Source organism: Marmota flaviventris, chromosome 11 (assembly GCF_047511675.1).
Source record: "Marmota flaviventris isolate mMarFla1 chromosome 11, mMarFla1.hap1, whole genome shotgun sequence".
NCBI classification, from domain to species: domain Eukaryota; kingdom Metazoa; phylum Chordata; class Mammalia; order Rodentia; family Sciuridae; genus Marmota; species Marmota flaviventris.
Genome location: NC_092508.1, coordinates 7,233,727 through 7,247,046, shown reverse-complemented (window position 1 = coordinate 7,247,046; position 13,320 = coordinate 7,233,727). Strand labels below are relative to the sequence as shown.

Sequence of the window (13,320 nt, the reverse complement as noted above, 5' to 3'; positions counted from 1 at the left end):
GGCTTGGGAATTCAAAGGATGAGAAAAATATATATATTGTTCCTCAAATAGAAATCTAGGAGAGATGTCTAGACATAGTTAATTCCTTGACTTTGTAACTATTCCTAATTCTGTCCACTTGAATTTAAATCCATTAAATTTTGGCCTTTACCCCATTGTGTTTAGTCTCAGGAAAGGTCCTATTAAGATTTGGTTACACTTTCTGTTTTATTTTTACACATTAACTATATCGCTTCTGGAAATTGTAAAGCAAATTTTACATTGTAGTGTTTTCACCTGCCTGGCGTGTGTGAAGGCCCGCCCCAAACCCAAGATACCCCCCTCCCAAGGGAAAGCATATCCTCATGTATTCTTTCTTTGGTTACTTTTTCCCCTATTTTTGTATACCACTTCCGAAAGGAAGTGCTTGGGACTTGACTCTCTTGGACGTACCAAGGAGTATTCTTTTTTTTTTTTTTCTTTTTCTTTTTCTTTTTTCTTTCTTTATTTTTTTTTCCAAGGTGTATTCAGTTTGAAGAAACTTGCTGTCAGAGCTCTGGGTGTGGAGTTTCAGGTGGTGGGTAGCAAGCTGTCAGATTTGGCTGGGCTGCCTAACATGAAGTCACTGTCAACCCAGCCAAACAGAAAGGAAATGTTTCTTAAGGAGCACTTGAATATATTACTTCAGCCAGAATGCTTTTAAGTTATTTAAATCTTAGTCTAGAAATATTGAAGCTTATGTTGAAACACTTTTCCCCTTTGGAGAATTCTTGTCCAGTTGTAGGGGCAGAAAATGGAGGTGATCTCTTTACTGCTCATCATAAAGGGTCAAGGATGACACCCTTGTGACAAAACCAGATTAATAAGAGAAAAGATGACAGAAATTGTTTGTCTTTAGTTATACACGAAACAGAGTCTTCAGACTGATGACTCAAAATATCAGGACACACTGACTATTCATTTGTGTGTTTGGACAGCTTTTATGATTGGTCAGAAAGAACTAAATAGACTGGGAGGGGACCCCCAAAAACTGTTCAGATTCTTCTCTGTTCAACATTCCTTCTTTCCCAGGTATGGGGCAGGTACCCTGTCTGGAATTGAGGGTCTTAAAGATCTAGAAAAACAAGGTAGGTCCGAAAATTTCTTTATGGCTATTTTTTACACAGAAAAGTAGGGGAGCATTAGAGTAGTATTTTTAGGTTTTATGGCTGGTTTGGGGGGCAAGGGGAAAGCAGTTCTGATTTCTGTGTCCTGCCTTGGGGGAGGGTAAGGGGTCAGAGACAGGAAGGAAGGAAAAGAGGAGAGAGAAACTCAGCTTCTAACACCTTTACTATGGGGGATTGTCTTCTGAGTGCAGACAGAATCAAACTCTGCAGCTTTGTGACTTTGGGTAAGTTACTTAGATTCTTATAAGCCTTAGTTTCCCCATCCACAAAATTTGAATAAAAATAACAATCACCATCATTTAATTCTTTTCTCTCACGGGGCATTTCTAGGAAATTGAGGGGAAAAGTATTTTTGATGAGAGCACATGTCGAAGGCTTTTAATGTGTTTTCACTCTGCGGATTTTGTCTCTTGTGAGGAGCTTTTTAGCATTCTAGATTTGGGGGCTCAGATATTTGATCCTTTCTAGAATCTTGTAACTACTTCATTTTGTTGGATTATAAGAAAACTCTACTATCAGAGTAAAAGAAGAAAGAAAGAGCTTCAGAGAGCTTCAGATAGACATTCTGGACCTGGTAGAACTCGTTGCCCCATTGCTCCCTTAGGCGTGGAAAGCCAGAAGTGCAGGAGTCCAGAACCAAGCCATCTGCTTCTTTGTGAACGCTCTTGGTTGCGTAGTTCAGTGCCTTCAGGTAAACTACCTTGGCAGATCATGGGCCTTTGCCCTGGCTCCTCTTGTGCCATGCCCTTCCTTGCCAGTTAGCCCGGGCTCACTCCTTTGCCTCCGTCCAACCGTCTTCCCGTAGCTTCTTACCGCAGCCCACCTGACTGTGCTGCTCACACCATCAGGCAAGCAGCACTTCCCATCCTCCTCCTCCTCTGTTCTACTGTTCCCCCCCCCCCCCAACACTTAATTTCATTGCTGTGTATTTTCTGTCTCTTCCCCACTACAATGTAAGTAGAAAATCTTTTTTCTGTTATTAAATGTGTTCCAAGCACCCAGAGCAGCAGGTGCCCACTAAGTATTTGTTGGATAAAGGAATTCTGGTCTTCTTTTTCTTGACCTCTCACCTTCTCCATGTTGATGTTCCACTGTTTCCTGCAACTTAGGTTTATTTTGGCATAAAATTTTGAGTGAGAATTTATGCAAAGGGGTATAATTACACAGTTATAATACTTTAGAAGAGAAAGACCTGGGCATATTTCTTGGGAAAAGTCATGTTTGTAGGGCTGCATGGTATAAAAGGGAGTTAGCTGATTCTTTGTGGCTAAAGGTCCTGAATCATAAAGTTACCAGAGTCATATTTCACTTCAGCCTATGAAAACTCTGATAGAGCTCTCTAAAATCAAATGCATGCCTAATGGGACAATGAGCCCTTCCTCCCACACCCCGGCCCCAGTGCTTGAGATGTGGCTGGTCTATGTCATTGGTTTTGGTTTGGAGGCCTAGGGAGAGAATTTGGATTGGAGCGACCTTCCAACTCTGACAATTCTGATTGTGGCCTCTGAACTGATATGGAGTGATTTTCAGGATTTATTGTTAAGTGAAAAAACAAGGTGAGAAGAGAATTTATAACATTTGAATATTTATGAAGGAAAAAAGAAAAATAAGAGAGTGTATTGCGTGTGTGTGTGTGTATAACAAAACCAAAAAAACTAGAAAGGGTAAACCAGAAAATGATGAAATGGTTGTATACAGGGGATGAGGAGGAACAGGATGGAATGACAGAGATGGAATGGAACTAAGAGACTAAGAGTGCACTTTAACTTTTGAATAATTTAAAGTTTAAAATATTCAACAATAAAATTAAATGTAAAAAGTAACAAAGTTTTTAAAATTTAAGTAAAATAAAATCAAGTTGTCAAATATGTAACATCAGCACATAAATAATTAAATTCAAGTTACTTTTGAGCCCTCAGTGCCTATGGAGTATTCTTTTTTTTTTTTTTTTTAATTTTTGTTAGTTGTTGACAGACCTTTATTTTATTTATTTATATGTGGTGCTGAGAATTGAACCCAGTGCCTCACACATGCCAGGCAAGTGCACTGCCATTGAGCCCCAGCCCCAGCCCCTTACAGAGTATTCTCTAAGGATAAAACTGCAGAGAAAAAAATCATAGGCTTCCCAGGGTCATTTCTCCTGTTGGCGATTTTTGGTGTTGTGATTCTGATACTAATTTTGAGTATTGAGGCCATAGGGAGCTGGAGTTGTCACTGAGAAAAGGAAGACACAGTGTGGAATTGGGGAGAGGATGAGAAGGAACCGTGCAGTCTCTGTTTTCTCTTGGAGATGGTCTTACCAGAGACAGGATCTTTAGGTGCAGAATGGTAGGAAAGAGACAGAGCCCGGCATGGAGGGCACGTCTTGTGAACACTCAGGTGAGCTTCCCACTGAGGGAGATGGCCCTGACAAGGCGGCCAGCTTCCTGTCAAATGCTGGGGTGGGCAGGGTCTGGTATGTTCTTAAGGAATTTCTTCCACATGAAAGATATGGACCAATAGTTACTTAGTTTATTCTTTGAGACATTATGTCACTGATATTTTCGTTTTTATGGTGATCTGGTCCTTGCGATGAGATTGCTGAAAAATGTGGGACAGAAAGAATAAAGAAAAGGGGAAAAATGTGTGCCAATTTTAAGGAATGACAGGTTAGGGGTTTAAACCTCTGGTGCCTTCCCATCCTTTCTGTATGTCATTTCTGTATGTCCCATGATGGTCCCTAACTATCTCAGAGCCTGTGTGAACTCATGATTTTTTAACACTATGTTAGATTGAGTAAGTATCCATTTTGGGGCTAAGATAGTCAAATAGCAGCAATTTCATGATTAAACCCAATACTTCTAATTCTCCTTGCTGTGTCCTAAAAGCAAGGGACCCTGGAAGTAGGGAACAAGCCTATCTTGCACCCTATGTTGATCTCTAAGTGACATTCCCAACCAGAAGGAATCTGAGCTCTTTAGTGAGGTGGGTGATAGCAGGGCTGGGGCAGGATGTGCCAGGTGAACCTGGGCTATTTCACTGTGCTGAAGGCTTTTAAGTGCTCAGAGATGATCCCCACACCACAGGAATACAGGTCACTTGAAGGGGCCCCCAGCAGCCTAATTTCAGATAATTTACATATCAAAAAGAATAATGGTGGTATTGGATAATAACACATTGTATTTAAAAAAGAAAGAAAGAAAGAATCAGTGACTCTGTAATGATACCAGAGGCGGGGTGGGCATTGGTGGCAGTACAGGAAAAGCTCTTTTAAAAAAAAAATGGTACTAGGTATTGAATCCAGGGAGGTTCTACCACTGAACTATATTACATATTATTTATTTTTTATTTTGAAACAGGGTCTCATTTAGTTTCTGAGGTTGTCCTTGAACTTGTGATCCTCCTGCCCCACCCTCCTAAGTAGCTGGGATTACAGGTGTGCACCACCATATCTAACTAAAAGCTCCTTTTAACAGAAGAGAGCTAGCAAATAAATGCAGAAGGTATTATAGGATTAGAAAATTATCATTTTATAATTTACAAGGTTATGCTTGATCAGACAAAAATCATCAATAGATGCCAAAACTAGTGGCTGGAAGTTTTTTCTGACAACAGGATATTCACATGATCTCCAAATCTCTTTCCATAGATGACTTATTATTTACAGAGGGTAACAGGGAGCTCAGATAGGCTGGGTAGGCTATCAGTTCCTTGACCTACTCATCTCGTCAGGCAACCTGACAGTGTACCTTCTGAAGAGATGCAGCATGTCTCACCAAAGAAGTGTTCAAGCCAAGTGTTCAGCTAACTCTAGTCAAGCCTTTTAATCAAGCCTCCTGATTATAGGAAATACTGAGGAGATTAATTTTACCATGTTTGATTTATTTCTGTCTCCTCTTCTCTTCCTTCTTCCATGAAGAACACCAATAAATCAGAATATAAGACATTCTTCAGTACATATGGTCACTTTCCAAAAAAGCAATATTATATTAAAAGATAGCTGGGCATTAAACAGACTCAAGAGATGCAACTACCAGGATACAACATGTGACCTGATTAGAACCTGGATCAGGATGAAGACAAAATGTAAAACGTTGAGACTTTTGGGGGATAAATGAAGACACTGGCATGTAGTCTCTAATTTGGGTAACAAGGGCTGGGTAGCCGTTTGGCTGGGTGGCAGCTCTGTGGTGCTGCAGGAGAAGGCCTTGGTGCTGTGAACCTGCAGCAGTTTAGGGCTGGGGGCAATGGGGCTGCATGATCTCCTCCACATCAGGAGCTCAAGATGTGAAAAGAAAGAGCAGAGCCTTACGAATGAAGGCGGTGACAGGGCAGAGGGAAAGTAAAAGCAACTAGTGGCAGAACGTTGGCCTCTTTTAAAAGAGTCTGGAGCAAGAGTGTATCGACGTTCATTTTACTATTCCTTCAACTTCCCTGAAAGTTGAAGTTTTCAAAATGGAATTTGAGGGGAAGAAAGTTATTTTGCATGTATTCTCTGGCTTAAATCATGGCCTTTCTGGCCCATCCTGGCTCCCATAGTACCAGGCCAGCCTCGTCCTGTGGCCTGTGCTCGCAGAGCACCGAGAGGCTCACTGAGTGCCTGCGTAAACAGTGGAACAGAGGAGACTGTTGCCATGGGCTCTGGAGTCTCGTACTCCTAGTCCTTTAGGAAGTAGAAGAACCTGATAAATACATTCACTTGGTCTAGAATTTTGTAAAGATTGAGGTGGCCCATAGCTAAAAGTTTCTGGTCAGGAGAGAAGGACCTGCCCAGAGCACTGGTCATTTCCTTCTGCCCACTGTGTGGCCTCGTGCATGTCTCTTCATCACTGAGTGGAGGATGGGAGCACAGGCTGAGGGCACATGGACCAAGGTTGCTTTCTGCTCTTAATGGGCTTTAGTCTTTTTCTGTTCTTAAAAAAAAAAAAAAAAAAATGATTTGTATCAGACACCTTAGTATTCATTCTGTTAGCAGAGCTGAGGGAGAAAGAGTATTAAAATATCAGCAACTGCCTTCGAGAAAAAGAAAAGATTCTGACTGCTGAACCAGGAGGGACAGGCTGGGTTTAAATGATAATCCCATCTGATTGAACCAGAAGCTAAGATGAATTCAGCATCATACTTTACTAGAAGGTCTAGCACAGCTGACTGGGCTTTTGGGGACACATTACTATGGATGAGTGCTCTAGCTCTTTGACTGTTTTTCCTGCTATGATTAACATAACATTTTCTGGTTTCTATATAAACTGTGATACTATCTAATTGAAGAAAGTGTTGAAATAAAAATTTTACTCTTTATCCTCTTAAGGTTATTTTCTAGATTTTTTCCATTCCTTTTCACCCATTTACCACCATTGACCCAGATCCTTTCCACTAGAATTTCTTGCTAGCAAGGAGACAAACCCAGAGTCACGAACAGAGGAGGGCCTCTATAAATTTTGTTAATCTGGAAGTGGTCCCTGAACCGCAGTTTGTAAAACACTGTTTTATGAGAAAAGAAGATGGGATGAAGACAGAAAAGGACACCCTTGGAAACAATAACACTGTGGTGTGACCACAGGATCCAATGCCAGGAAGTCATGAGTTCTAATTCTAAATGTATTTCCCGAGGCACAGTGGCAAAATTGAATGGAAAAGTTCTCAAGAGAGCCCCTTGGCATTTGTCCACTCATCTGTCCATCAGTGTTTAGTACTTGTACACCTTTGGTGTGCTAGAAGATATACAAAGATGAGCCAGACCTGACATTTGGCTCTCAACCTGTCACAGCAATAAGCAGCCACCAGCATACCAAGGATAGGAGCTGGTACCATCAGAGGGTCAGGTCACAGGCATGGGCATGGCAAGTGGGAAGAGGTGGCTTCCACTCCGTGGAAACACAAGAGTTCCGTGGAGAAAAGATGGCAGCCAGTCCTTTGAAAGGTAGCTCTTTTACCTTGGAGGCTGGTGGCAAAGTGTTCCAGTACAGGAACTGCACAAATGACATTTCAAACACCAGAGAATATAGAGAAAAGTTTGGCACGCAGTGTACACATACTAACTAGAAAAGCACATGGAGGGTTTTGAATCTTGAGCCAAATTTTACTTTATTCAGTGAGGAGTTGGTGAGGAGTTTTGACCATATACATGCTTTAAGATAATTAATCTAGGGCTGGGAATGCAGCTCAGTGGTACAGCGCTTGCTTCAGATGTGTGTGACCCTGGGTTTAATCTGCAGCAATGTGAAAGAAGAGGAAGAAAACAAGATTAATCTGGAAATAACCATGACCTTGGGGAGAACAGTAATTATGGTGTAGAAGGGGTCTTAGCCAAAACCCATAGAGGTAAATAGTGATGAGGTGGTGGGTCAATGTTGTTGTCCACACCAGACAGCTGCTTCCAGCTGAAAGGGGGCAGGGATGTTGGTATCTTGAAGAGGCAGAAGGTGTGGGTTTCAAGGAGGGGTATGAGTGACAGAGAAGCAGGAATTTTTTCTGTGCTTTTATACTTTTCTTGGGCTCTTGACCAAGTCTTAAGGGATTATAGAAGGCTTTTAGATATTTATGTGTTCGTTTCTCGTACCAATGGCTCTGAGTAAAACAAACCATCTTAGAAGTTTACTGTGACTTTAAGAGGTTCTACTAAGCCCCTTGGTCAGGTGCCTTCAGAAGTTTTGGTTACATAACAGTTGCTCTGAATTGGAATTCTGCAGCCTCATGAACTGGAGCCTCATTCTCCCCCCCCCCCACCTCCCGGCACTTTATTACTTTATTTTCTGTGGGTCAGAGTTAGCTTCTCTCTAACCATTGTTGCGGAACTCTTTAAATATTTGGTCTCACAGGTTCTAAAAGCTGGCAGGCCAAGCTGCTCCCTGCAGGTTGTGAGCCATCCAGAAAAGGAGCCAGTAAAATCCCAAGCATGTTAACAAGAGTATAACAGCTGGATGGCGCACTGCCCCTGTCCCCCCAACCCCGCCCCATGGGGCTGGGCTCTCAAGTGCTGAGGCCAGCAGCTCTTAGCCGCCACAGCCCACAACCAGAAGGAGCCCTCATGCACCACATCTTGGCCTATTCGTAATCATGGCAATGACTACGGATTAAATCACTGGCTCTTAGCGCTAAAAACTGGGGTTTGTCAGGGTCACTCACTGTCCCTTGCTTCTCCCAGTTTTACACAGTGTGAGCACCAGTTTGGAATCCACTGCTGCAATACAGTTCCTTGTTAGGAGCCTCTTATTTTACTTCTGTCTGGAAGCTGGTTCTCTTAGTAGTTTACGCATGTGTCTCTTTCTTCCAACATCCCCTCAATACATGATTTTGAAATGCTGTACATATGTATTTGTTTATATGCTGCTTCCCGCCCCCCCCCCAAAAAAAGGCTTCAGGCCATTTGCAAATATTACATATCATGCAGTGGTTTTCTTAAAATTAGGAAATGGGGCAAAAGACATCTTTGAGTAGGATCATTAGGTAAAAGTTGGTTCATAAAGTTCAACCTACAAGTGATATCTTCTTGAGACAAGTTATGAGTGTCTTTCTGAGTTTCCCAGTGGCCAGAGCAAAAAGAAACTTAAGGACAAAATTCATACATCTGTAAGATGTAGGCCGTCCACTTAGGAGAAGAGTTTCCTCGCATTGTGCCAGCTTGCCCCGTAAGTGCTCATGGAAAAACACCAGGTGATCAGATGTTCCTTGTTTTCATGAGCTTTCCTGCAGTAGGTGGCATAACCACTTAGTTGGCGTCCTTTGGTGTCCCTTGGGGTAGACATGGTGGCAAAGCCAGTGTATAGGGTGTCCCAGTGCAGACCATCGCTTCTCTAGGGGTGCCATTGCTTCATTCAGGGAGATGCTGTGCTGCAGAAAAGTGCCGGGGGGCAAAATGGGTCTGGCAAGAACTACTGACATCAGCATTTTAAAGGCTCTGTGAAGTCTTATAATTAGAAATAGGCCTAGCATGTCCCAAACTGCTTGAATGACAAGATCATTTTTAATAAATTAAAAGATTTATCTGGCCATTTGGAAACCTTGATCTAAAACAGGACCCAGCAAACTTTATATTAAGGGCCACATATTATTATTATTTTTTTTTTTGAGGGGGTGCTGGGTATTTAATCCAGGGTCTTGAGTATGTTAGACACTTTCTGTACTTGGGAGCTACATCCCCAGACTCCTACACGGTAAATGTTTTAGGCATTTTATCTCCATCAACTGTGCTATTATATCAAAAAAGCATGGCTGTGTTCTAATCAACCTTTATTTATGGATACTGAATTTTGATTTCATACAGTTTTCATGTATCACAAAATAGTATTTTGATTTTTTTTCAACCACATAAAAATGCAAAAGCTGAACTTAGCTCAGAAGCCTTTGAAAAACAGAGCCAGATATGATGGTGCGTGCCTGTAATCCTACCTATTCAGGGATGAAACTCAGTGGTGTCAGAGTATTTGCCTAATATGCCCTGGATTCAATCCCCAGTACCACATTCCCCACCCTCCAAAAAAATAAAGCAAGAAGAAGACGACGACGATGACAGGTTAAATCTGGTCTACGAACTGTGGTGTGCCACCCCACGATCAAGCGTAGTGTCTGGATGGCACATCTGTGTAGCAAGCAAGTTTTCCTGAGTACTGTTTGTTAAAGTCAGGGTTTTTGTGTGTGTGTGTAATTTTTATTAGTTATTGATGGACCTTTATTTGTTTATTTATTTATATGTGGTGCTGAGAATCAAACCCAGTGCCTCACACATGCTAGGCAAGCGCTCTACCACTGAGCCATAACCCTAGCCCCTCAAGGTCAGTTTTAATTTTGATTTTTATCTTTCTAGTTTAAAAGCAGATAAAATAATAAAAGTCGTAGAGAATTGCTAGTCAGATAATCTTTTTCCTCAGAAAACAGTTGGGGTAGAGGTTCCTCTCAAGGTTCCTCTCACTGTTACCAACTAACAGTGGAAGACTTAACACTTGTCAGATATGGCTGAGTAAGTTTTAGAAGGGAAATGGCTTTGTGGGCATTATCATCCATTCACTGTATCCATAGAAATGAAGGTCTCAAAATGCCTGGAGACAGTTAATTTTAAGAAAATAGAACTTCCTAGTTAACTCTCCAAGTAAACTAGTTAACTGTGGCTCCCACCCCCTGGCCAGGATAACTGTTCTTTTTTTATTTTGACGTAGAGGGATCCTTTCAACTTCTTATGATGTCATTATGATGAAAGAAGAAGGCCCCAAACAGTCTTACTACCTGCCTGACATTTCACTCTTGGTTACATAAGTATTTTTATGGAGTACTCAGTGTTTACAAACACTGGCTAGGTTTTATGGGGGATACAAAAAGGAGCAAGGAGCAGACAGTTCCTTCTTACCCTGTGAGCCACATATAAGGCCCCCAGCAGACCCGAGCCAGGTTGCACGCTGTGGGGTGGGGATTCATGGCACCTCCCTGCTCTTCCTGTTGCCAGCCATCCACTCATTCATTCAGCAGTCACCTCTGAGTCACAGCCTCCATTCAAGGCACTGGGGTCATAGCCCTGGGGAGTGTGCTTTTCAGGGGACCCTGTGTTTCTCTCTTCCTCTAGCACCCTTGTTTACAATCCCTTTTATGTGGTGGAACAGAAATTATTTCTAGTTAATCCTGAAGGCTCAGCCTTGTGTTCCCCACACTGTGTGTTACTGTCCTTGAAATATTTAGTGTGCATGTGGTCCCCTGATGACCCCCGCTTCCTGGGACTGCTCTCTACATGCTTTTGTTTCCTTCTGTGTGGCACCCATTTTTTTCTGCCTCTTCTCAGTGTATCAGTGAATACATAATTGTACCAGATCTATAATTTTAAAGCTATTGACTTTATTAAGGACAAGGGGTCTAAAAAAGATGTTTTAAGAGTGCCAAATGCCTTAATAAGCAATATTATGTTTCTGATGCACAGGTTTTTTTTTTTTATGAGGGAAGATTATCTACAGTGTTAATTTTCTCCAAAAGGAATACTTAATTGCAGTAATTTTTTAAATATGAAAAAGCATAAAGGGAAAAATTAATCCATAGTTCTAGCATCCATTGATTAATGCTATGAACATTTTAACACATATATTTTTACTTTCCTCAGTTCAAAAATCACATTTTAAAACTATTTTAAAATTAGCAATTAGTATACTTGACCTTTATTTCTCTTTTAAGTTTTTAGATGATAGATCTTATAATGCTAAGTGAAGTTAGCCAATCCCCCCAAAACAAATGCTGAATGTTTTCTCTGATATAAGGAGCTGATTCATAGTAGGGTAGGGAGGGGGAACATGGGAGGAATAGACAAACTCTAGATAGGGGAGAGGGATGGGGGGCGAAGGGAGGGGCCAGGGAGTCAGCAAGGATGGTGGAATGTGATGGACATCATTATCCCAAGTACACATATGAAGACACAAATTGGTGTAAACATACTTTATATACAACCAGAGATATGAAAAATGTTGCTGTATATGTGTAATAAGAATTGTAATGCATTTTGCTGTCATTTTTTTTAAGAAATCAATTAAAAAATTTTTTAAAAAGATGATAGATCTTAGACACCACAAGCAAGATCAGCAAAGTTCTACCCCCCTGCACAGGCACCCCTTTGGCAGGCCCTGGCAGCCACTGACCTGCTCTCTTGTCACTATAATTTTTCAAGTTCCATTCAAGCTGTGGCATGTGTGAGTAGTTTTCTTCATTTTCGTTGCTAGGTTCTCTTCCTTGTGGAAGTTTGGTTATATATATTACAGTTTGGTTATATATTTGCCATTTACGATTCCATCCTTTTCAACTTCAGCATTTCTTTTTCCTGTACTTAATTAAAATCAGTGTCTATATTTAATGTGGTGGGGTTTTTATTTCCCCAGAAAGCTATCACTGAATTGTTGGTGTGTTTTATAATTAATGCTGTCTTAGACTTGAGGGTTTGTGGTGGTGAGAGGAGCAGTGTAAGCATCAAGTGGGCCGTGAGGGGGATGAGGAGTAAGGGTGGTGGATTTTTTTTAAAGGCCCTGAGAGCTTAGCAGGCTGCACTGGAGCAGCTTGGCAGCCTTGGAGAGCTTTGGGGAAGTTTTGAACAGAGAATCAACTCCAGGAGAAAACTTATCTAGCTGGTCAGTATCAGCAGGGCCAGTGAATCAGGAGATAGGGCTTTCAGTGACAGTCAAGATGAAAGGGAAGAGCTTGGGATGAGGCCATAGAAGCAGAGGGTGCTGCAGTGCAATGCAGAGACAGTAGGGTGTTACTGCAGAACACCCCAATTTCCAGGCAGAACTTGGGCAGAGAACTGGGGACATCTGCTGCCAGCATCTTTAGGTATTTACAGGCTGGGAATTGATGGTTTGGGTGGGGTGCATTGTGTGGGAAACTGTGAAATAGTATAAGAATGTCCTGGCACTGCACACATTAGGCATGAGATGTGTGTAAGGTAGTGTGAGGATAAATGGACACAGGCTGTGTTTGAGGATGAGCTTGGGTAAAGTACTTGGCTGTTCATGAACACATCCTCTGATTTTGGCTATTTCCAAGTAATATTGTGTTATAGTTAACTAAATTAAACGCCCAAAGCATTTTACTATTCTTGGGTCCTTCTCACCCATCACCCCCACCCGTGTCACAAGTCAGGTAACTTACTCTTTGGCATACCCATTTGGTCAAGATAGGAAAAGGAGAGTAAACCATGTCAAACAGATTTTTGAAGAACAGGTTCCCATCAGCCCTGATGAAGGGAAGGCCAAATAAGAGTTGACCATCAGAGAGTAACTTAGCAAAGGACCTGCCCTTTTGCCAAGGACCCTTCTTGGAAAGCACCTTTCATGGAAGCAGACTCCCTTCACGTGCTCACATGTATTCTCACCCAGGGTAGAGGAGAATTCAGTGCCAGTTCCCAAACAGAAGGGGAAGGTGCTCACCCATTTCTCTCTCCTCAGTTTCACATTTTAGTCTCAAATTTCTCCCTTCTCAGAGAGAGATGATAGAAACTCCTCTTCGCTCTACATAACAGAGCATCTGTGCAAAACAAACTGTTCCTAATTCTGTACTATAGTGAAGAAGAGTTTCTATTATTTGTGCCATTACTAATTATATCTTAAAATTTTTCCTAGAAAAGACTGCATCTTCACCATTGACCCATCAACTGCCCGAGACCTCGATGATGCCCTCTCCTGTAGGCCACTGGCTGATGGTAGGATGGAAGTTTCTATAACATTCTGGGTAGCAG

The 13,320-nt window shown here is 41.7% G+C and overlaps 1 protein-coding gene across 9 annotated transcripts in view; it reads left to right on the top strand.

Moving 5' to 3' along the window:
* The window catches only part of Dis3l2 (DIS3 like 3'-5' exoribonuclease 2), a 332,047-nt gene that overhangs the window by 191,894 nt on the left and 126,833 nt on the right, over window positions 1-13,320 (top strand). For all 9 annotated transcript variants that reach the window (XR_011709223.1, XR_011709224.1, XR_011709225.1 and 6 more), the window contains exon 10: window positions 13,205-13,284. Coding sequence is in view for 6 of the 9 variants with exons in the window: in XM_071619543.1 (XP_071475644.1) it covers window positions 13,205-13,284 (80 nt within the window). In the remaining 3 variants the exon portion in view is untranslated. The remainder of the gene's footprint in view (window positions 1-13,204; window positions 13,285-13,320) is intronic.